This window comes from Uloborus diversus, chromosome 3 (assembly GCF_026930045.1).
Source record: "Uloborus diversus isolate 005 chromosome 3, Udiv.v.3.1, whole genome shotgun sequence".
NCBI lineage: Eukaryota > Metazoa > Arthropoda > Arachnida > Araneae > Uloboridae > Uloborus > Uloborus diversus.
This window is the reverse complement of record NC_072733.1, coordinates 78519254-78545084: the sequence shown is the minus strand read 5'-3', so window position 1 is coordinate 78545084 and position 25831 is coordinate 78519254. Positions and strand designations below refer to the sequence as shown.

Genomic DNA, 25831 nt, shown 5'->3' with positions numbered 1-25831 from the left:
TTGAAAAAATATTTGGAGGAGTACATCTTTTTACAGGTCAAATGTCACGGTTGAGATGGATTTTCTTTACTCCAAAAACAGACAGCTTCGATTACTTAGCCAGGTTTACTTAACACGTTGACTGAAATGGCAATTTTCAGAAATCTGGCATAAAATGATAATTTTTTTAATTACATTATATTATTTAAAACTAATTCAAGTGCATAATCAAAAAGTATGAAAAATGAAACCATCTACTGAAAAAAGAAAAAAAAAAAAACAGCGTCCGACAGAGCTATATCGTATATTTACCCAAGCAAAAGAACGGCAAGAAACGCGTTATTTCTGTACAACCAGTAAACAGAAGCCAACCTTTTGTGTGAAAGATTGTTCCATAAACAATACAATATTATTTTATTTTTTGAATTTGAATTAATTTTTATAACTATATTTTTGTCCGTTTTTAAATACATTTTCTGTTTTTGCAAGTCAGTATTGATTTTATGTTATTTTCTAAAGCTCTCTCTTGATATTAGCACCGAATTTAATCGTAGCTGCACAAAAATAGCAAGTAAACAAGTACGAGATAACTCGTAGTTGGCTTCCTAGAAAACAAAGCAATCAACGAGTTATCTCGTAGTTGGCAGTCAACGTGTTAAAAAAGCAGATATTTATTTCTTTAAAGGTTATTTTAAGCCATTTCAGAATACTTTGCATGAATTAACCCCTTCAGTCGGAATTATGATGTATTTAACCTAATATTTATTCTTATTTGGGAGACAGTGTACTACGGTAAAGAGTATCTTATAAACAAAATTTCAAGTTTATAGATGAAAAATGAGGTATGATATGTCCAATATTCCGGGCATACATTTTCAAATACATATTTAAAACAAAAAAATTGATGAGACACCAAACAAACTTCATTGTAAAATGTTCTATAAACAATAGTAAAACATAATATAAGCACTTGAAATGATCAATAAAATATTATATTTTTTTTTAATTAAAAAAAACCTCGCCTTTCCGACGAGAACACATGGTTGGAAAAATGAGTCATTCTGAATCTCTCAGACTCTACTTGTTAGTGTTGTCAGTCCCTAAACGAAAAATTCTTGCGCAGATAATAAGAAACAAAATGTATAGAATCAAACAAAAAAATCAAGTAATTTAATCAATTATTAAATGATTAGCAGCTGTTTAAAGCTTATGTTCGGTATACCGGACATCAGGTCTGAAGGAGTTAAAAAAAAAGAAGATAAACGATTATTTCGGAGAATGACTTTTGACCCCTCCCCTCTAACTGCAGCACTGAATATGTCTAATAAACTGTTTTCAACTAAAGAGAAAAAAAATTGTGTTACCATAATGTAAAAGTGCCAACTAAAGCATTTCCAGGGTTGCCCATAGGTAATGGATCTGGCCCGTTATCATACCGTCGTAACCGCGGTTTGAGCATCATTGCTGCCACCAGAGCTGATGCACCTCCAGTAAGATGCACTGCACATGAACCAGCAAAATCCAGAGCACCAAAAAGCTTGAGAAATCCATGCTCGGCCCAAAGCCATCCCGCTGGTATACAGTAAGTCAATGTATTCAGAAACGAAAATATACAGTATGCATGAAAATCTGTTCTTTCTGCCATTGCTCCCGACACAATTGTTGTAGCAGTTGTAGCGAAAGATAACTGAAAAATAAATGTGGCGAAAACCACTCCCATATTGTCTGGTTCTGAGTCAAGGAAGAAGGAACCAATGCCACAAAAGTACGAAGTGCCTGGGCCTTTCCCGTACTGAAAACCGAATCCAAACATCCAATAGGAAAGTCCTCCAAGTACTACATCAGCAGCATTTTTCATAAGAATGTTAACTTCATTTTTTTTAGTAACAGCTCCTGATTCAAGAAGTCCAAACCCTAGTAGAAAAATGTAAAAGTTTTTTAAAAAGTAAGCTTAAGATAAAAATGAAAACAAAGTAAAGTAATTTGGGACAAAGTGAAATAACTAAGTAACTTACGTTTGTCAAAATGAACTGATATGAAATTTGTTTTGAAAATTACTGTGCATAAAGAAAGAAAAATGTGTTTTGAAACAAAACTTTCATTGAAATATTATTTTTCATTTTCGACAGGAAATTTTTACCTTAAAATAAAAGTAATAAATGAAATAATTTTCTATTGGAGCATTTTAAATTTCGTTATTATTTTTTTTTCTTCCATATGAATGAATTAATGAATAAATAAACCCCAACGAACCAATAAATTATTGAACAAATTAATCTGTGAGTAAATAAATATTTTATACCTATAAAATAGTGAATGAGTTGGAAAATAAGTGAATAAATGAATAAATTAATGATTTAATTAATGAACGAATAAATAATTTAAATAAACTATTTCATTTTGCCTCGTGTGCATTTCACAAATTTTACCAAACATTCAAAGTCAAAACATCCCTAGTATTAAATAAATAAATACAGCACTGGACATCAGTAGTTGTCCATTAATATTTAAAATATTATTTTCAGTAACGTGATCATTTTATGATAACAAAAATGGGCTGCTCAATTTGCGACCCATCCTCCTGGGACATATTGGATATCCAGCTCACGATCAAAAAGTTGAAACTAAATAAGATTATCGTTCTCCAATGGATCCCAGGCCACTGTGGCTTAAGTGGCAACGAACATGCCGACACTAGCAAAAAGGAGTTCAGCTGTCTCGCAAATAATCACGCAGCAGCGTCCCATTCCGCACCGTGAAAAGGCTCGTTCGAAATTCGTTTTCCTCGCAACATCAGGAGGAACTGAGGTCTCAAACCAGCTCCAAACATTGGAATGTTCAGGACAAATCCATTAAACCCGAATGGCTCCGCCATGAGGCGGTTGCTATGTTTAGACTTTGTGTACAACATGACTGCTGGCTGGTCATCTCTTTAAAATTGGTGTTTATGCGACTCCAAAACTAAAATACACTCGAAAAGTTAAATAACAGGCGCTTTTCCTTACATTAAAAAAAAATGTCACTTTAGAATTTAAAAAAAAAAATGTTTGACCGTGCTATTTTTACATTTTTTTTTTAATCAGAACGATGAGTGTGTGTATTGAAAAAAATATTTATAGTAGTACTCTAATTACATTTATAATGTTATTGTTTTATTGAAAGAGGTTTTGCAATGTCAGCAGAATGACCATGCTCACAGCTTTTTTTTTTTTAGATATAGTTTTTTAACGATAATAATGAATAATTTATGAAACTACTCATAAATGTACTTATAATTTATCACAATGTAATTTAAGTAGTTCCTATGGGAAAAATCAATGCTATTTGCTGATATTGTTACTTTTATAAAGTCCATATGTAGTTCTTTTGAGTTCATTACGGTTTAAAAGCAATTTATCAGGTAATGACCCAAGATACAGTGTTGTCTCGTACCTGGCACATTAGCCAAAGGACTGGAAATCCCTTTTTTTCGTTGGTTTTCAAAATAATACCAAGCAATAAGATAGAATACATTTATAATTATATTTTGAATCGTTTATGTATATTTTTAAGTCAGCATTTTGAAAATGAACATTTGCATTTTTTACATGAAACATTATTTTATAATTTTATTTGTGTTTACTTTTTCCGTTTTACTAATTTTTTACTTCGTTTTATTTTGTATTTTATGAGAAAGCACGATAAAAGTGATGAATAATTTTAAAATTTTCATTTAAGGGAGAGTTGAGACACTTTATTTGCGCCTGTTAAAATATATAGGGGAATGTGGGGCAAATGAAAAAGCCAAGACGACTTACTTTTACAAAATGAAAAAATGGGAAATTTGTTTTAAAAATTATGAATTATTAATAAAGAACAATGTATTTTATGATAAAACTTGCATTAAAGCATTATTTATCTTCTTGGCTGCAAATTTGTAAATAAGTGGAAATTTTTCACTTTAAAAATTCTTGGAGCAAAGTGAAAAATAACACATTTTTCTAATGAAATGTCTTTTGTTTGGTTATTACAAATATTTTCGATCAAATGAATGAGTGAATAAATAAATGAATATATAATGAAACAATAAACTAATTAAAAAATTAATTGATTAATGTATGAGACTAAGTAAATTAGTGAATAAAATAGAGAATGAATGCATAAAAAGGGGAATTATTGAATGAAGAAATGTAAACGAATTAATTAGTAAATGGATACATAGATATTTGATAGATGAAGGAGTAATTAAACGAAATGAACTATTTCACTTTAGTGCACCGAATATAAGTAGGTCCCAATTAATATTTAGAATGTTAATTGCAAAACCTTTACCATTTTATGTTAGCAAAAATAATTTTTAACTCACAACAAAATATTACAGTATGAGTATCAATGTTCCAAAACTGCTTTTATTATCATAAGCTTTGATGTTCAGTGGTAACTTTTTCCTGAATGGAATAGCCCAATTGTGTTACTGCGTAGTTAAAATATTACCAGATAGGTGGCGCTGAAAAGAGAGAATATTCCACCATTTCACTTTTCCCCCACATTCCCCTACTATGTTAAAACAAAAAAAAAAACACAGTGAAAAAAATATTTTGGACTCAAGGCGTAAATAAAAATTTCACATCATGTCATCAACATTCACAAGTAAAATCACACAAATCTCGAACGTGATTCATTTTAAACTACGTATTGAGTCAAAGGCCAATATTAATGATATTTACCATGAAATGTTCAAGCTTTAATTTCCTCTTTCGGAAACCTACGACTGTTTGATAGAAAAAAAAAGGTTTCAAAAGTTAATTTTCTCTTAGTTGATAATTGACGTACCATGATTAATTAATGCCAAATGTGCAGGAAGTCAGGACGTTTCTCAAATCTGTCGCTTTTAAATAATTTTTTATCTAAAATATTAGCTAAGTAATTCATAGAAAGAATGTAATTAAAAGATAGATATATGTTGTCATGGCAAAAGGCAGGTAGAGCTCAAGTTTCCGAGCGTATTTGATGCTTCTTAAATGAAAAAGGTTAATCGTTTTCTTCTGTAAATGAATAAAGTTGTTTAAAATTTCTAAATTAAACAACAGTTGATCGTTTAAAACTGATTTAAAAGATCGTTAAAAAAAAGTGTTTTTTCACAGGATTTTCAGTAAAAGTGTCTAAAGGTTTTACTTTTTATTTAAAATTAATACTTTTAAAAAGAAGCAACGTAATATGCATGACTTTAATAAAAGTTCAAAAAATATTTTTTTTTTTTTTATGAACAAAAAATATGTTTAAACTCTTTTTGAAAACTCTACGTGTATATGGAACTGACGAGTTACTGATACACGGAGAAAAAACTCTTTAACAATGATATAATTTGGCAGTTAAAATCAAAAAGAAACGCAAAACTTATTCTTAAAAATTGCTACATGTATAAAATCATTTTGTTCACTCGTGTACCTATGATTAAATTCAAAAGCCTTCCTTCAGTGAAAACCAAAAAGCTATTTTTAGTTAAAGTAGAAAAGAGAACGCAATGGTACTCTTATATTTTAAGCATTAATTAAATTGTTAAAAAAAAGTTATTTAAAAAAAAGAAAGAAATTTCTCAAAGGCAAATGTGTCGTTATTTATTGTGGTAGAGTTCCATCTTCCATTTTAAATTTGTTTCTTAAATTTTCCTCCGTAATTGCTTTGATGCAGGTCTCTACTATATATGTTTTATTCCAATTTGTTTTCATTTATTTATACTTCTTGTTGCTGATTATGCTATTATAGGGTCATTCCATGTCAAATCAACGAAAAAAAGCCACTTTTGAGATTTATGTCAAGTAATTTTATTAAAATTTAAAGGTTTGAGTCTACCCACGTAATGATTGAAGAAAATAGTTATTTTTAGAGGTTTTTGACTGTTAGTTTTTTTGTGTGAGCGCCCCCCCCCCCCCCCCCACCCCTCCCCAAATACTCGAAAAATGGCAAAAAGTGGCACTTAGGTACTTTAAAAAATTCCTTTTTCTCAGCTTCTATGGGACTAGAGTGTCGTACTAGGTGTCATTTTAAAGATCTAGGAATAGGATTTCACATGATATGTTACTTGGCAAGGTTATGTGACATTAATATTTCAAGGTCATGAAAGATCATTATTTGACCTTGAATATTTTGAAAAATAAATTTTTTTTAAATCTGAAAAAAAAATTTTTTTTGTTTACTAATGTGGTCTGCACGTGGTAAAAGTTTCTCAATGGGACCACAATGGGATCGTACTGAAAATTAATTATGAAATATTTCTATGCAGCAGAATAATAGAATGTTTCCCAACGCGCGGTTGCTAATTGATAAGGAATAATTAAAAATCCATTCCTATAACTATTATAAAGGTGCGGAAAGATTCCGAATGAGGTTGTAGTTGGATGAAAAAAAAATGAATGACTTTCACGGTCTCAACATTTAAATTATTGAAATTGAGTTGTGCGCCATAGCCAATGCTCGCATCTGAAGATATTTAAAAAACAAATTACTCTTCAGAACCTATGGTTTGCACAGTTCAATTCTTGCTTTGAGAGGTCTTAAATCCGCCTTTTCGGGTTTCTAGAGGGGTCTACTTCGGTAATAACATCCTATCTGCTGTACGATTGCTAATCTATATTTAGTGATTGAAAAATCCTCCTTTCCTCAGTTCCTTTTCGAAATTTGATGCAATCTTAAAAATACAATGTACGGCGAGATAAAAAAAAAAAGTAGGCAGCAAAAAAATATCTCTTAGAAATCAAAAGCTTCACAAAATCACTTCAGTTATGGGGTTACATCTTGGCATAAAACCATGTTCAATCATGGTAATCTTGATACCATTAACCAAGATTGGACGATTAAAGTGAAAATATATTTATTTTTCACATTTCATAGCAAAAGTTAGTGAAATAGTGTGGTTAACACTGCCGGATTACTGAATATGCCAACTAGGTAGTGGCCTTTTTAGGTGCCCACAAAGCCACAATTTCTTCAGTCAGAGACTAAAACTGTAAGGTGTGACTACATGGAGCCCCAAAGAACTGTTTGGCCTAGGATCTCCAGTTATCTTAACCGGGCCCTGGTGGGTAGCACTTTTAAAGTACTTACCTTTAGCTAGAGCCAGTCATCAAACGGCCTACGGTAACCTGGTTGTGACTCCACGACATTAGTTTCATAAGGCAAATGAAAAATTAAGTCAGTACATCTTCAGAATAGCACCTTTTCGCAGAAAAAAGAAGAGACTTCGAAACTTAGGAAAACGATAGTAATATGCTGTTCTCAGAAATGTAACTCTTTTATTCCATTGAACAAAAATCTAGTAAAGTTTGACGACGGAGGTGATAGCGGATGACCTTGAAGTGGAAACATTATTTGTATCATTTGCAATAGGTTGTTTGTTGTTATTCTATAGGATTGCGAGAACGCGCCTCTTACTCCTCGGCGCTTTCTAGCAGATTCTACCAATTTCAAATGATACAAATGATGTTTCCGCTGCGAGGTCATCATTCATCTCTCCGTGGTCAAGCTTTAGAAGTGAAAGCATTTATCTTTTCAAACAATTCAACAGTAGAACGCGTCACAATTTTCGAGATAGACCTTGAATGCTCAAAAGTGGTTGGAGTCTGAAAATATGATGGATGACAAGCATAGGCGGATTTACGGGGGTGCCAGGGGGTGCGCCGCACCCCCAAAATTTTTGGTTGAGTTTTGAAAAAAAATTAGTTTACTATATTTCACTCAGAAACGCAGTTGGGGGAAAAAATCATAGCTGCTATACTAGTAAATTTACTTGAATCCAGTGTATCACCACACGGCGCTAGTGCAAGAAAAACATAACTGTGCTCATATTAAGAATTCAAGTAATTTTATCCATTTGGGAAAAAAAAACCTATTAAATAATTTCATGCAAATAAAGAAACTTCTCAAACACTTTATTGTTCAGTGCTGTGTTATTGTATAGAATAAAATTGCATGTTCTGTAATTGGGTATTTATTCGTATATCAATACAAATTCTTCTATTTTAAAACAACAATGGCTAATCAAGTCCAAAAAAAAAAAAAAACATGGCTATAGCAAGAAACTTGATCAATAAAATCTACACCGAAATCAACCGAAAACCAACAATTTTAAGGTAAATAATCAAAAATTTTTGAAGGAGGACTTCCGGACATTTTGCTGCAGTTGTGCATCCAGGGGGAAGGGGCACAAGACTGGTGACCCTCCCCACAAAATGCTGAGTAGATGTTTTTTAAAAAATATTCTTTATTATTGAAGAGAAGAAAAGATCTCATTTTGGGAAAACGCAGCTATTTTACGAAAAAAAAAGAATGTTGGGAAAAAATCTTAATTTTTCTTTCAAAAAGAAATATTGACATACAAATTTTTCAACAGCTTCCGATTATTGGCGGCGAATTGCGTGCCTTCTCGCACAATCCTCTTTCTTTCATATCTCCCCCTCCCTTTTTTTTTCTATTTCATTTTCATTTTTTCTATTAGTCCTCAAAATGTTTTTTCTGCAAACTCCTTTCTCCAGTTAAAATTATTACAGAGTACCTCAAATTTCGTTTCCTGCGCTTCACTTTCGCAAAATTTCCAAGGAAGATCTTCTAATCACTAAATACATCGAAAATCGTTTAAAATTGCGTTTTTGGAGCTTCAGTTTTGAAATACTGCAGTGTCCCTAACGTTACCAAGTATGGTCTTACACTCATGTGTTTAAGACTTTAATTTTGGAAAATATTCGAACAAGGGCCTCTGACCACCCTTTCTGTATTATCATCAAAGAGTAAATATTTTGGTTTTGAAAACTACTATTTCGAAATCTTTAAGTGGGAGAACCCTATTTTTTTTAATACCATGGATTATTGCAAAAGAACTTCATTTTTAGGACTTCAATTTCGAAAATTTTCCAGGGGAGAGCTCCAGAACACCCCGTTCGGTAACAGCATCAAAAATTGTCCTCCGTAGTATTTTCGGAACTTCAATTATGAAAAGTTAACGAGGTAGCGTGGGGGAGAGGGTTACGTATATTTCTATCTGCTTTTCAAAAAATCGATTGGAGGCAGTCTATGAGTCTCATTCATAACCCAAACTATAAATATGGACTATAGTCACATTTATAAGACTAAAATTTCTAAAAATAGCCTTGGAGCCACACGTACCTTTCTTGCCTCTAAAATATCACCAAGAACTGTAAAACTGCGTTTTCAAAACTACTATTTCAAATTTTTTCTCGGACGTGAATCCCATTCCGAACCAGTAGCTAGATTCACCCATTGCTTCTAATATCGACTTTCGTTTAAGACTTTTTCTGCAGTTTGAAATGTTAAGAATTGCACATCCCCTAATCTTACTAAATATGGTTTACATCGCGTTTTTTAGACTTAAAAGTGTGTCCCGCCCTAAAATTATTTTCTGATTTCGCAACTGCCTTAGTTATTCCGGGAATCCCCCCCCCTCCTCAGTTCTCTGTTATTGTTGAACCCCCAAATATTTCGGCCTAAATCCGCCTATGATGACAAGATTGTGATTTAGACACAAAGGAAATTAAAATAAAAGAGTACCGAAGAAGTTTTTACATCTGCATGGACCTTCAGGTTCCTTTTACTATAGAACTTTAAGAATGTCTTTAATGCATCAATAAATGATGTTATTGTATAAGTTGACACCCCAGCAGAAACCTGAAAAGAAGTGTTTACGACCTTTTAAAGCAAAAATTGAACTGTGGAAATCATAGGTCATGAAGAGTAATTTTTTCTGTAAATATCTTATCATTGTCTATAACTCAAAGCTCAATTTCAATAATTTAAATGTTGAGACGGTGAAAGCCATTTCTTTTTCATCATGAGCCAACTGCAATCTCATTCTGAATTTTTTCGCACATTTACAATAGTTAAAAAGGAAATGATTTTAAATTATTCCTTGTTGATTAGCAACCCCACGTTGTGACAAATTGCATTATTCTGCGGCATAGAAATATTTCATAATTAATTTTCAGTACAACCCCATTGCGGTCTCATTCTGAAATTTCTACCACGTGTAGACCACATTAGTAAGATTTTTTTTTTTTTCAGATTTTTTTTAAAATCTACTTTTTAAAATATTCAACGAAATAATGATTTTCATGAGCTTGAAATGTTAATAACACAAAACCTTGCCAAGCGACATATCATGTGAAAGCCCATTCTTAAAGCTTTAAAATGACACATAGTATGACACTCAAGCTCCCATATAGAAGCTGAGAAAAAGGAATTTTTCTAAGTACCGAAATGTTACTTTTTGCCATTTTTCAAGTAATTGATAGGGGGGACGCACTCAAAAAGCTAACGGTCCATTAAATAAAATTAAAAAAAAAAATTTTTTTTCAATTATCAATTGGGCAGGCTCAATTTTGTAGATTTTGTAGAGATGTAGTGGATTGTAATCGATGGTGCTCAGATCCAGAGGCTCGTTGATTTGGCGTGGAATGAACCTATAATCAACCAGTAGCACTCAATATTCACATTACTAAAATTCAGCCTTGTTTTGACATTGAAAACAATAGAAATCAATGAAATGATTAAACTTTTATGAGATTCTTTTTCCTCCCTTCTTTTTGTCAATTTTAAAATTCGAGGTCATTTCAACTTCAAGAAAAATAAAATAAAACTTAATTTTATTTTTAAAAAAGAGAGAGGGAGATTCAACCGTTGTAAGAGGAAATAGATTCGTTTTATCCCGGTCTGCTCTGTCTAAACGTATAAGGTGGGAGTTCTTTGGCTTCAGGAAATTTGAAACCCGTAAAACCCAAAGCGTTTCCACACGCTCTATATAAATCAAAACAAATGTTTACTGCAGTACAAGTTTCCTACCGTCTAGACTGAATATCTGTTTCTTCAAGCATTCAATATCTCATTGTCACTACAGACATATGGGGAGGGAAGGAATGTTTTTGACGCAGATTTTTTTCCCCTTTTTCTGCTGACCGAAAACATTTTTAAATAATATTTTATTCCGTTGGAGTGCAATTACAAATTAAATATTACTTTCTGTAGATAAATTTACTTAAATTAATTTTTCTTTCTGAGCACATTTACGATTTCTTTAGTTTGAATTTCAAACAGACCTCGAATTTTTTAGCAGCATGTGAGTTTGTGGAATAAAATGCTGCATACTATTATGCCGAATTATTCATTACTTATTTCACAATTCCGCATTTTTTGTACTTGTTATTTAAAAGAAGACCCAATTTTGCATGATATCGAGAAAAAATTGACTAGCAGTTACTTTTAAAGGATATATTAGAGAAAACAAGTTAAAAAAGAAACATGAAGTCGTTTATGATAAATGAAAGTTTTTGCAATCAAGAATTGTCTAAAAGTAATAATTCTGCATAAATTTAAAATAAAAATCAAATGCTATATTTACTATCAAAATTTTTTAAAAAAAAATAAATTAAAAAAAAATCTCATAGTCTTTTCATTCTTTTTGATATAGGAAGAATGGATAACGCATAAAATCTTACCCGTGATGAAAATCCCCCTGAACGTATTAACGGATATTGAATGCTTACTTTATTTAATTTGACGAATACTATTTTACTGTGTGATAGGAATTTTTACAAATTAAACTACTAACTTTTCATAGTCCGGTTCAAGCAGAAAAAAGTGTGAAAGATCTTTGTTGTAGCACTTTAGTCTCACATTAGGTAAATTTTTTTTTATAAAGCAAGGTTTGGTTTAAGGGAATCTTAAAGACATTTAACATTGGGCAGAAAAGAACAAAAATCCTTTACATTGCTTGATAAAAGAACCAATTTACAGTCAAACTAAACTCTATCGAAGAAAAGAATTTATGCAGAGTGTGATCATTAAATAATTTTTTGACATTGTACTTCATCGATTTTTTATCTCAAAAACTGACAGCACTTGAAATGAAAATTTTGTACTGGAAACTCAATAGAACAAGAGATTCAGTGTGAGTGTATACACTCAAAACCTGTTTTTGTGCCGTTTTTTTCTTTTGTGGGTTTATTTTATTTTTTATTTATTTATTTTTTTTTCCTTGCGGTCTTTTTTTTTTGTGCGATTTTTTTTTTTTTTTTTTTTGTGCGGCATATGAAAATGTCAGTTAGATTGGGACTTAATTGACAAAATTATTTATAAAATGAGTGCGAGGTAGTATCTCCATGTGACGACAGTGACACCCCGATGGGAGGTCACTGCGACCTCCCAAAGGCTTTCTTATTCGGGAAACTTTGTCTAACTATTCGGCAAAATTATCATTACTTGGTTTACGTTAATTTCGTTTAAAGAAGCAATTCCTAGTAATTTTGTTATTTTTGGGGTTATTTTCTACGTGACTTTTTTTATACGGTCCCTATCCACCGCACTAAAAAAAAAATTTTTAACTGTGTTGCTAAAACAACTTTTTATAGCTACTTGTGAAGTTTCGAACGATTTTTTCATGCGATTTTTTATGAGGTCCTTATCTACCGCATAAAAACAAGTTTGGGTGTAAATACTTTTTTTTTTGTACTTTATTAAATTAATTTTAATAAATACGAATAGTAAGCAATTAAAAAGGATAGATTTGGTATTGGCAGGGAAACTGCTTGATTCGGTATCCTTATTAATTCTGGTTTGTTTAGGATTCAAAAATAAAACAATTTCTATTTTGTTTGACAATCCCAAGTAAATGGATTTTATTTTATTTATAACTAATACCTACAGTTACACCAATAATATCTTTTGTGCTAAAAACCAATGTTACACTTCGCCTTTGTATCCATCTTTAATTTCTTGTATTGATAGAGATTTTTGTTGTAATTTAAAATATCACCTCTAGTTTTGTTTTCTTTTACCTTGACTTTTAATAATTAATTTTTCTTTGGCCCCATATATTGAAAGAAAGATCACTTTTCCTTCTTATACTTCTAAGTTCCGAGTGCTTCATATAGAATAATATCAAACAAAAGCAAGGTAATAAAAAAAAGAAAATGAAAAAAAAAACTAATTTGAATTCTGAAATTATAAATCCAAGTTATGTTTTTCGCAATCAGGAGTTTAGGCAGGACTCTACTCATTGGAGTTATTTTTTCTAGAAACGGCCCCTGTCCCCTCAAGCCTGCCCCTCCTCCTGGGCGATTACGTGTGTATAGTTGTGCATGTGTGTGTAGGCGTGCGTGCGTGCATGTGTAGACTAACCTTGTGTGTGTGCGTAGACCTGCGTGTATGAACGTAGGTGTGAGTGTTTGTGTGTAAAGGCGGATGTGTGTGTGTCAGCGCATATGTGTGTCAGTGTGTATGTGTGTAAAGAGTAACTCCTGTAAGAATTTACACTTTTTGCACTTCTTCTTCATTAAACAAAGAACATCCAGATTTTATTGAAAAATACCTGATGGGTAGGAAAAATTTCAATCAGTGGCTTGAAATATAGTTTTACTACATGATACCTTACTTCTAATTTTTAAAATAGCTCTCCTGAAAAATCACATTTTTTTGAGATATGACGTTGTTGAAAGGAGTGAATGAAGTGTGGTGATAGAGCTTGTTTCTATGAACCCCATGTTTCAAACTACCCCAAATGACCTAGCTTTTTAAAAACATTATTTAGCGGAAATTATTTCTGGGTTTTCATTCATTAGCTAACAATACATATTTGCGACACAGTCTACATAATACTAGTATTAGCCACACAGTCTTGTTAATGATTGACAAAATAAATTTCTTACATGATATACGAAGCCTTTTGTATGTAAATTCGCAATAAAGAAAAAAAAAACTAATGAATTCTGTAAAAGTTGCTTTTGTGTCATTGCAGTGTTAAGACAGAGAAAACTACCGACACTCGATCACTACTATGCAATTAGTTCGACATACTTATATTTAAACGGTTTGGTGCGAGTTAGCGATATTTTGGTCGTGTATCCACCCTTTAATATAAAATAATAACTAAATCCAAAAAAAAGCACATAAAAACCTAAGCAATATTGTTTCCTATATCTATTTTATTTTTATTATTATTTTTTAAATTAAAGTTTTAACTTGACATTTAATGATCTTTTCAAATGCTCTATTTAAAACGTTAATAAATCAAGGCTGTTTCCTTTGACTTTTAAACCCTGAATTACGTAGTTTTGTCCATATTTCTGAAGTTACTTGAATGAAGGGAGGTATATTTTAGTTATTTTATTTTACTTTATTGTTACTTTTCATTCATTAATTTTTAATATAACTAACTTTTACTTACGTTTTACAAACATAATTTTTCACTTAGCTGAGTGCTTAAAACATTCTTTTGCTTTATTTATTTATTTTTTATTTGGAATTTTAAATTTATTTAATCATTAAATTTTACTTTTAACATATTGATAGGTGTATCTGTTTGAAGAAATGAGAGAGAGAGCATAAAAAAAAGCAGAATAGTATCACTTGTTCTCTGAAGTGGTTTCCAGCTTCCTTTTTAAAACAAGTCAGCCAGAAAATTTTGTTCTTAAATATTTCATTTTTAAGTACACGCTGTGTAAAGCTTTCTCAACAAAAAAACTAAAATTAAATTTTTTTAAATATGTTACGAAAAATATAACATCACCTTTTAATACATAAAATGTCAATAGATTTTGAAAGAAAGACAGTCCTCGTTGCGTTTGAATTAAAATATCTTTAAAATAGTAAACTAAATTATTTAAAACATCAATTCTTCAATTTGTTAGTTGTTAGAAATAAATTTCAATGGTTAAGTCAATCCATCAGGATTTCACTTAATACAAAACTTGTTTACTGAACGAGTAGTAAACTCTAAAATGATGAAAAGTGCAGAATATCTTGAATATTAATGAACATTTCTCGCTTCATATGAAGAATTGTTTGCTCTTTTGTACTGCAATCTATTAAGTATCCATATTTTTGAAGTTCGGAACAATAATTTCAATACACTAATCAATCAGTTTACCGCATCAAAATTATGTTCTTTAGGATGCACAGTGCATTATATTTACTTCGATGAGCATAAACATAGTTAAATGCACTACAAAATTCAAACTTTTCAACAGTTAATTCTTCTGAAGTGATTTACATTTGTATACTACTTTGCATCAATTAAATTTCAATGTTATATCATTTATGAATATTGCTTAAAACTTCAAGTAAATTAGACATTTTCTATAACATTCAAAACTAGAAAACTTATTTTTCATCATGTACGAAGGAATATCATATTACTTACACATAGCCGGCTGGTTATGTAATAGTAAGGAGCTGGCCTTCTACGCATGGGACCTGGGTTATGACCTGAGGTGGCCAGTCGGCGGATTTTCGAGAGGCAGAAAATCGTCAGCGCCCATGATGTATGATTAAGCGGCATGTAAAAGATCCCTTGGGTATTCGTTTGGCTTTGAATTCCCTCGGCAGAATTGAATTCCTAGTGCAATTTTGTATCTTAAGAGAGCCCAGGTGCCTCCATCTGGTGGAAACTGGGCGTAAAAAACTACTCATGTCATCCATCAGCGCCTTAATGGAGTTACATGAAAGACTGATGCTTGTCGGGGAGTGCACTAGGTCTGGTAAAGGCCGAACGGCTTCTTGTACAGCCCCATTGGACACAAAACTTACACATATTATATGTGTAATAATATATAGATATTATTAAACGTACTTATCCACACATTATATGTGAGATAGAAAACATATTTTCCGTAATATTTGGATGTCTATGCTAATGCATTAAATATGAAAGTTTTAGCTCCCCTTTTACGATATTGTTTTACAGATTTGAAAAACTAAGTTAAAACATTATTTTTGGAACGACAATATACTCGCAATCTATGCAATCAAAAAAGTACTAAACATTACAGCTGTAAGAAGCTTAAGTGCAATAATCACTTCTAGTAGTAATAACTAGTGTGGCAAGATTACGAAGGTATAAAACTAATACATAATCTTTTTCCTTTATTTTTTTAATCCCTGAGTTAAAAAATGGAAAAATATTAAAATAAAAAACTTATTACTATTTTGTAAACATAAATATAAAAAGGAAAGCAAACAAAATTGGCATTCATAAACTTACAGAAGAATTTTGTTCAAAAAAAGTGTTCAAATAATCGTTCTGAGGTACCCAGCTAACCAGGTATCACACTTCTTTTCATAAACGTTGTAAAACGGTTGTTAACGTTGTGAGAAGCATTTTACAAGTTTCAGAAACGTTTAAACGTTACGTGTGCTACCTGAGCAATCAGTTTATATCTAAATGAAAAAATACATTTCGAGTTCATTTATTAAAATATGACGGACTCAATATTCTTCATCCTATCAACTGTTTGATTCCCCCCCCCCCCTTAACAACACTAAAATTGCGAATTTCCATAGAGAATACGATTTCAATAATACTTCATTTTCTTTCAATTACATTTGAAAAAGGTCAATTGCTACTTTTGAGTTTCGACTTTTGATTCTTTTCGATTGCTACTTTTGAGTTTTTTTTTTTTTTTTAAATACGTGAAGCAAAGTGTACTAAGGAAACCGTTTATTCATTAAGGTTTATTCATTTAATTTATTAATTTGTCAAACGTTTCGTTTTATATATATATATATATATATATATATATATATATATATATATATATATATATATATATATATATATAATTTATTTTTTTAGACTTACTAATAGAATTATGCTGTAAAAATTCTAGCTTCTTACTAAAATTTTAAGACGGTGCCCAATGATACCTTAATTTAACATTAGTAACATAGAAAATGCTACAAATTTAGAAACATTTACTCTCCCCGGATGTTTCTTTTTTTTCTTTCTTTCTTTTTTTTTTTTTTTTTTTGGAAATAAATATTTTATTGTAGTATATATGCATATTACTCGTGCATATTATAATATGTAGCATTGTTTTTTCAGTTCAATGTATTTTTTATCCCCCCCCCCATAATTATGAAGTTTAGGGGAGGGGGTTAAGCACCCATTTTCAGTTGAAATAGGAAGCTAAAATTATTACAGTATATTACTATCCACAAGTCCAGAAATATTGAGGGTTAACCTGTTATCTAGGAGAAACTTTTTTTAACATGTATTTTTGAACCACCCTAATACATGGATGCTTCACTGGCCAAATCGATTAACTCCTTAAAACAAAAAGTCGAGAAAAGCGATGAAGAAGATAGTGTTATCCATAGGAGTGAATGGGCCCTCGTGTTACATTTTCTGCCATCGCAGGATCAGAAATGTACTGAACCAAAAGTTTAATATAAATTCACATTCTAAGCATTGATGAAGCACTATTAAAACAGAAGTGAGGATTTTTTTTTTAAGTGGAGTTAATCGATTTGACTACTGAGGCATATATATATATATATATATATATATATATATATATATATATATATATATATATATATATATATTAGGACTCGACCGATGCATCGGCGCCGATGGTTCAACAATTTAGCCATCGGCATCGGCTGCCGATGCTAACTTGCAGGAAACATCGGCCCATTGGCCTTAAAAACATCGAAAAGCCGATGGAATTGGCCGATGTTTTTGGAAAAAAAAAGGACCTTTGTTGTTTTACTTTTTAATACAAAGTAAAGGGAGTTATTGTTTTCAATCAAAATTGTTTACTTAAATTTCATTATGAATTTCTATTTTAGTCGCCCCTGAAAGAGTTTTTAATACTGCATTCTGGTACCAAACAAGTTAATTATTGCGTTGTTTCTTGCGGCTGGATGTACGTATATATCTCTTATAAGTCATAACTCAAAAATGGTAAGTTGTAGAAGGCTAAATTTTCGCATGTGGGATATGTGCACGTTACAGTTGTGCACTTCGCTTTTTGTTTTCGATCGGGTGTTCTAAAAAGCCTATTAACTGATTTTTTGTGGCTATTAATTACTTATTTCAATGCAAAACTAATATAGCGTCTCAGACTGACGATCATTTGGTGATATATTGCAGAATTGGAGACCATGGAAACAAATATGAGATGGCGAAACCGGTTTTGTATCCTTTTGTTAGATTCCCGTTGAACCGACAATAATTTTTCAATTTTCGATGTTTGTAATATGAACCACAGTAATGCAGTATTTTCTGTGTCGCTTAGGCGGAGCTACAAGTTTGGGACCCGTCGAAATACATTTTGTGACCCTATTTCTCTATCACAGAAGTTGTAAAACATTTATCATAAGCATTTTTGTAACTCCTACGGTGCCCCTATGGTTATGGGGCCTCTCGCGCAATTGCAACATTTGCTATAATTTAAATCTGCCACTGCACGTCAAAACAAACTCGGGTGCAAGTTTTCAAAGGGTGTTTTTGCTCAATGTTTATGATTATTTTGAACTCTATTTTTTACGACTATTTTTTGTATTTCCGAGAACACTTGCGTGCCCCTCCCCCCACTCCCTCAATTTCTGAAATTAAACTCTAGTTGCAGTTCTGAGTTGTTTAAAACTAACACCATTCATAAAATTAGAGATTTTTTTTCAAGCTTTATCTATTGTTTAGGAAGAATTTAGAGCATTAATGTAAGAAATTGATTAAAGACGTTTTGAATGGTGACATAATTCGGAAAACAAAGGGACTTATGAATTTTTTCTTCGGAAATGCTGAAGTAAATTCAGAAACTCTTCCGAGGCGTTGGAGGTAGTAGTTCTGTACTAAAAAAAAAATAAGCCGAAGTTGGGGCCGAAGTTTAACGTTGTGAGTTACTCCAAAATCAGAGGTTGACCCCTCTAACCCACCCTCGTCGTTTCAAGCATTTCTTAAATATTTAGCGAATATTTATTTTGGTCAAGAAATATCATTTTGTGTATTTCTTATACTTGTTTCACCTATATTTTGTAATGCGCCATCTTTTTTGCATCATTCGTAGCGATCGATTTTTTTTTCTGTTGTAAGTAACTATTTTTATGTATTTATATAAAATCAATGAATAAGTTATTTTCGTTTTCATCATATGTTTAATAATATGTTGTAGAAAAGTTTCAAGGATTTTCTATTATGCAATTTTTTAAATTTCAGAAAATTATTGTTAAATTGAAGACTTTAATTTGAACTTGTTTGTAGTGCTTCATAAAAGATTAAACAATCAAATTGTTCAATATTACGTGTACAAACATCAGATCAAGTAGTATATGTATTCAGTTATTAACTTGGTGTAAATATTGAGTTTGTTTATTGTAGCTACGTTTTAAGAACCTCGTTCTTTTCATGGCTATTTCTTTTTTCCGCAAAATTTATGTCAGTTATACATTTTATGAAAAATGCAAACTTTTCTATTCATAAGTATAAAAATATTCCTATTATGATTTAATATTGTAATTTATCTGTTACCTTTTTTGTTTAATTTGATGACTAAAAAATGTCTACGTGCAACCTTTCCACTTTAATTGCGTAATTTGTTAACGGTTTCATATTATTAGTCTTAATTTTTTGAATGATTGAACAACATAATTTAATGTTTTTTAACTATGTTTAGTTTACCTAAATCCATACATTATTACAATGTTACTGAAATCTTAGTTATTTGTTCAATTAAAAAAAAAATCAATTGGTTATTAAATAGTCTCTTTGTTTTTCTTACTTTTTTTTTTGCTGCTGTTCTTTGTCTTCCATCATACAGCAGTCAAAAAAGGAGAAGCATAACTACACCCTATACAGATTGTACGTGGTACGATCCAAAAGTTAGGGGAACCAGCTGTATAAAACCTTACCCTGAATAGTTCACATCATCGAAGCACATCCACCTTCAAAAGGTCATCTTGAGGGACTATGTACTTCTGCCAGTGTTCATATAACTTTTGGAAACACTCCTGGAAGCCATTTTCGCTACCTTCTGTGATGCAGCTTTATCTTCTCCTGACGGAAGAAAGCAGCGTCCATGCAAATGTTTTTTGCTAGGAACAGGTAAAAGTCACATGGAGCTAAGTCCGACGAAACGTTATGTTATTTGTTTGTCATATCAGAGTATTGACCAATCGAACCGTGCATCCTCAACATGAAAGTCGCCTTCTTCCCCACGATGAAGTCAAAGCAGCAGCGCAAGAGGCCTTACAGGAGGTTGCGATAAATGTCTTCCAGGAGTCCTTCTAAAAGCTATATGAACGTTGGCAGAAGTGCATAGTCGTTCAAGGTGACTATTTTGTAGATAGATGTACTTCGGTAATGTGAACTATTCACGGTAAATTTTTATACAACTTGTCCTCGAACTTTTAGATCATACTACGTACGTATGAGTTTTCAACTTACTATTTCATAACGTTTCTGAGTGACGCATGTTTACGCGTATTAAGACATTACAAGAGAATTTGCGATAATTAATTAAGGATGCGTTCAAAATGGATATTTCGGTCATCTATATGTTCTTAGGTACATATGCATGTACATATGCGCCGAAAAAACTTGTGAAGTTTAAATTGGATGATCGTAAAATAAAAATTTAGATCGAAATTTGATTTTTTTTTGGGGGGGGGGATTTCAATTCCTTATTCGTAGAAATGAAGTAAAGTGAAATGAATCAATGATCCTTTAAATCCCTGAAAATCTTATCAATTTATTTCTGTTAGATTTTTTTTTTTTTTGCCATCGGCCATTTGGAGGAAAACAATCGGCAATCGGCCATCGGCCGTCTTTGAACAATCTGCCAACAATCGGCATCGGCCCATCGGCCAAAAAATGCCATCGGTCGAGTCCTTATATATATATATATATATATATATATATATATATATATATATATATATATATATATATATATATATATATATATATATATATATATATATAATATTTATTTGTGTAATATTCAAATAAATTCAACTAAGGAAATTGAAGAATCTTCGTTTTTTTTTAATGTCAAACGTTTTCTTAAAAACAAGCATTTTTTGTTACATAAGTCATTCAATTGACCGAATTAATTACAAAGATATTCATTTCAAACACTTATACATATTCATTTCATTCATTTATTTCATTATTTGTTTATTTATTTATTGATTTCTTTTTTTTTTTCATTTGTGTTCATATAGGCTAAAGAAATAGCTTTCAAATTCTTAAATCGGATTTATATTACTTGTGAATTCATGCATTGTTTTCACAAAAAGTTTCAATTCCTTATATATATATATATATATATATATATATATATATATATATATATATATATATATATATATTAGGGTGGTCCTTATTTATATGGGGGAAAAAAAATTTCGGAATTCAACAAGTGACGCCCCTAGTTTTGTGACACTATAATAAAAAGTAACGTGTGCAAAATTTGAACTCGATCGGTCAATAATAACACGTGCCCCTAGGCCGTTGAACTTTAACACTTTTGATAATTTTCTCACAAATCTTCGAAATTTTACTTCAGACTCAGTACACCGTTTCTCCTAGGTTTACAAAATATTTTTACAGTGAGGTAGCACTAAAATTAATCTTTATAATTACTTTATATCATCTAAAGATTTTACATTGAATAAGAATGAAATAATGCTTTAGAAACTTTCCTTAATCGTACGCTTTTCTCAATGTATCTCGATAGTGTGTTTTTTTTTTTTTTTCGATAGTCTTGGACGGTCCGTAAAATAAATTGTTTTTGTGACTCATATTCGGTAAATTATTTGCGAAATTCTTCAGATAATATTGTGCTCCTCTTTCAGTTGTATCATTCACAATTTTCAGTATTTTAACGATCCCTATTCCCTTTAAAGAGTTTTCTTCATTTTGCCGTGAATCAGGATCAAATAGAAAAGAATCTTTTAGCATTTGTAACTTATCAAACAGTTTTATTGACTCGTAATTGATTCTATGAAGAGGAAGATCTTTACCAAGAAAGTATTCCAAATCATCTACAGTTATCTGAGATTTGTTAAACCGTCATCAGACACGTCTTCCATATCACAAGCATTTTTTGGACTAGTGTTTTCCTATCTTCAAAGTTGATTCCTTCATTCAATACGGACAAAGCTACTAGTTTATCCCCTAAATACCATAAATGATTTATAAATTTTCCAATCACTGCTTCTGCTGCATGCTTGTCGACATTTTGTACGCTGCTAGTTTTTCAGACATATTATATTATTCAAAGGAGCCTCGATTGGGTTGCTGCGAAAAACCATATCTTCATACAGCATTTAATTGTAAAACAGCTTTGTAAAACTGCATTGAAGGGCTTCCTTTTCATGTAAGGTCAATTTAAATTGTTTCCTAAATATAAAAATTTTCAAACAAAAATTTCTTTTGCCACTCATGTGGCTCAGGGATAAGCTCCAGGTTGCCGAAAACATATCTCTGTAGGAGGACATTCACATTAAATATTATTACAAGTTATGAGAGTTATCTGTAATCTTTCTCAATTCCGCTTTTCACGAAAAATAAATAATATGTCATCAACTTCGTCTTTTAGAATTTAAGTGGTATGTGTACTTAATTGAAATGTTGTAAGTTCTGAATGATGGAGATCTTTCCACAAAATTTTGAAGCGCTTAAATAATTGTATATCTGATCTAGAACTAAGAAAGGCAAGAACTTCTTTAAGGACACACTCTGCAGTACGATTTCAAGTGCATGATGATGGCATGATTTTTAAAATTTATATTTTAGCTATGGAAAGTACAGTATATTTTTATGTTAGGAGTAATCGAGGATTTTTCGAAATTTATATTTTAAAAATTAAAAATTGTATAAGCATTTTGGTACGTTTATAACTAAAGAACAGCGAATTAAAATATAATTGCAATTACTTATATTTATAGCATTGAAACCTTGCAACTCTATTTGCCACACCTATTACATACACAGGGAATTTTGTAAATCAACACCCCCAAAGCCTGGAGGAAGCAATTTGTTGCTGTCAAAGATCATTCACTAATGGCCTAGGCCATTCATTAATGGCCTATAGAATTCCTTGTGCCCATCTTGGTGGGAAGAAACGTTCCCCTGCTGCTTGGTTCGAACAAGCGCAGAAGAGCGGTACGCTTGACCCAAGGCCGTTGGTGTACATGTACTCTCTGTAACATGTTAAATTTTACAGAATGAAGGTGAAAGAATGGTCGGTGTGGAAGTAGCAGCACCTATTGAGGTTCAAAATTACTTTAAATATAAAACGTTAGAATTATTTTTACATGAGAATGAGAAAATCCGCAAATTTTTCTTCGAAACTCAAAAAAGGGGGCCCTAGGGGCACGTGTTAATATTCATGGATTGACTTAAAATTTTGCAGGGATCATTTATTTGTATAATGGAACAAATTGAGGGGGCGTCGCGTAAAATATCTGCAACTTGAAAAATAATTACCACCCTAATATATATATATACAGTAGGCGCCGCTTAATGTGATCATGGTTAATGTTATCAGAATCAGGAAGTCCCGGAACAGCTGTATATGAACATGTGTTAAAAAAATCTGATATTGTAATCAGTGTCTTCGTTTAGTGTTATCACTTTTTCATAAACTTTCAAAATTTTCCTCGCTTTTGTTCCTCAATCAAAAAAAATGCAATGAAAAATCCTGAGAAGAACCTTCTCTGTGGCATTTTGTGATTTTCAATAGAAATGCAAACTTTCTCTAGAAATGAAACAACAGGAAGTTCGTTCTCAGTGACCACAGACTCCCCCTAAGATGCTTTTCGTTTGCACATGAAAAAAAATCATTGGCTGGACATGTTGCAGGCATGAATGCAGGACCTTCATGGTTGAAGGGGATGGTCTTCTCCCACTTTAAAAGAGTTAATGTAGCTTCTAAAAAAAATTTCCTTTCTTATTAGTAAAACAGAAGATTTTTTCTCCCTGCCCAGTTACATTAAAAACTTCACTGTTAACGTTCAAATATTTAATCCACTGAGGAAAAGCGTAATGATCCGTCAAGGAAAAAATTACATTTTAAAACGCTTTGACAATTTACCCATGCTGATTCAAAGAAATACTGCAGCAAAGCAAAAAATTTCTCAACCATTACTTTGTAAGTTGCAAAAGAATTGTGACGATATTGAAAACAAAGCAAAGCTAAATAAAAATTTAAACAACTAGTGAAACCATACTGGAAAAGATGGTAAAACTGAATACGCTTTGAAACTGTGGTTTACAAATGTCAGGGAAAATAATGCGCAAGCAAACGGTCATATTTTATTTCACTTATTACTATGCGTTTAAAAATTAAATTTGTTAGTTTTCTCTTTTTGTGATTCAGATATTTCCATTCTGTTAAATTAGAAATTTATAATTTAAAACTGCCTTTAGGTGAGTCAATGTAATTGTAATTTGAGGTTGCAAAATTAATTGCTTCTTAATTTCAAAAAAATCAATATTTTGGGTCTCCTGGATTCTTTTCGGTTATTGTTATCAAATTGTATCCCAAAGTGATCACATTAGGCGGCGTCTACTGTATATATATACAGTCGGACCTCCATATATCGAAGTAGCAAATTGCCGGAAGGAAATTCGATATATAGAAATTTCGATAGATGGAAACGATCTTATTTTATCATAAAAATCTAATGAAAGATTAAAATTAAAGCTAATTTTCGTGTATGAAACCCTATTTATAATTTATACGAGCATCGGGTTAAATGAAAATTAATAATTAAAAAATTAACAGAAGTTACACATTTTTCTCCTTCATACATCTTCATTCTTCGGCAATTCAACTTGATCCGCAACATAAGGGGATTTTTGTTTTGACAATGTAATCGAGAGAAAAGTAAAAAATTAATCTACTTAACTTGAATGATTTTTACTGAAGTTAAAAAGATTAGGAATGATAATCAACAGACAAAAGGGATAGTTTGAAACTACAGTACTACTGGTTACAACTAAGACAATTAAAGAACTCCAGAACGGAACAACAACCTATCTACACACCCCTCAACCCCAGATTCCTTATGAGTTTCGTAGCAACCATTAGTGAGCATAATTTTCTCCCCTAACCTTCATTTTTCATGAGACAAACAGTCTAAGGTGGAAAAAAAATGTACGAATGTCTCGATTTTTTTTCGATATATAGAGATTTTTTCGATATATAGAAATAATTTTTCCATGTAATGAACATAGAAGTTTGCTCGGATTTCGATACATAGAAAATTTCGATATATGGAGGTTCGACTGTATATATATATATATATATGTATATATATATATATATATATATATATATATATATATATATATATATATATATATATATATATATATATATATATATATATATATATATATATTACTTTTTGAGTTCAGTTTTTAAAACAAAAAAATCTAATTTTCAAAGAAAAAGATGGATATTTTCTTTTTTTTTAATTGCATGGATAAAATGAAAGTTATTTACCAGTTTGCATTGTAAATATTACAAAAGAAGATGTCAAAATCCATGTTGCATCATCTGGTGTCACCGCATCTAAACCTGACACGGAACGTGTAGTGTTGTTTCCCTGCGAATCCATGATTTTCACCTACTCTCCGCACTTTAGTTTTTTTCTTCACTCACTGCAAAAATTGATACATTAAAAAAATAGTTCTCCAAAATGGAAGAAAAAACTTTGCTAAAAAGTCTACTGATTTCGTGATGACTGATTCCGTGTCGTTTTGAAGAAAATACATTCATTTTTAGTCAAGTCGTTTTATTCTTTATGAAAAAGGTAAATAATCCTCCGAAATTCCTCCTGAAATACTTCTTACCATAAAGCTTAGTGTAATGAGTTAGATGAAGCTAATTTACAGAAGAAAAAAAAAGAGCCGATTTCTTATGTTTCTGCTGCAATCCGATATCTGTGACACTGACAATTTCTCTCAATGTGTTTGATGGTTATCAATAAATAAATAGCTTTTTGTGTTTTATTAATTTAACATTCAAAAGTTAATACATGAATGTGAAAATGAAACATAATCACTATAATTATTTTT

General features: G+C 31.3%; 1 protein-coding gene across 1 annotated transcript in view; it reads right to left on the bottom strand.

Annotated features, from left to right (window-relative positions):
• Window positions 1–25344, bottom strand: part of LOC129218813 (putative ammonium transporter 3) — a gene marked incomplete at its 5' end in the record, with an annotated part of 51445 nt that extends 26101 nt beyond the window's left edge. Inside the window, 2 exons of the mRNA XM_054853135.1 lie at window positions 1344–1893; window positions 25257–25344. Coding sequence (XP_054709110.1) covers window positions 1344–1893; window positions 25257–25344 — 638 coding nt within the window. The remainder of the gene's footprint in view (window positions 1–1343; window positions 1894–25256) is intronic.
• Between the last annotated feature and the right edge of the window lie 487 nt (window positions 25345–25831).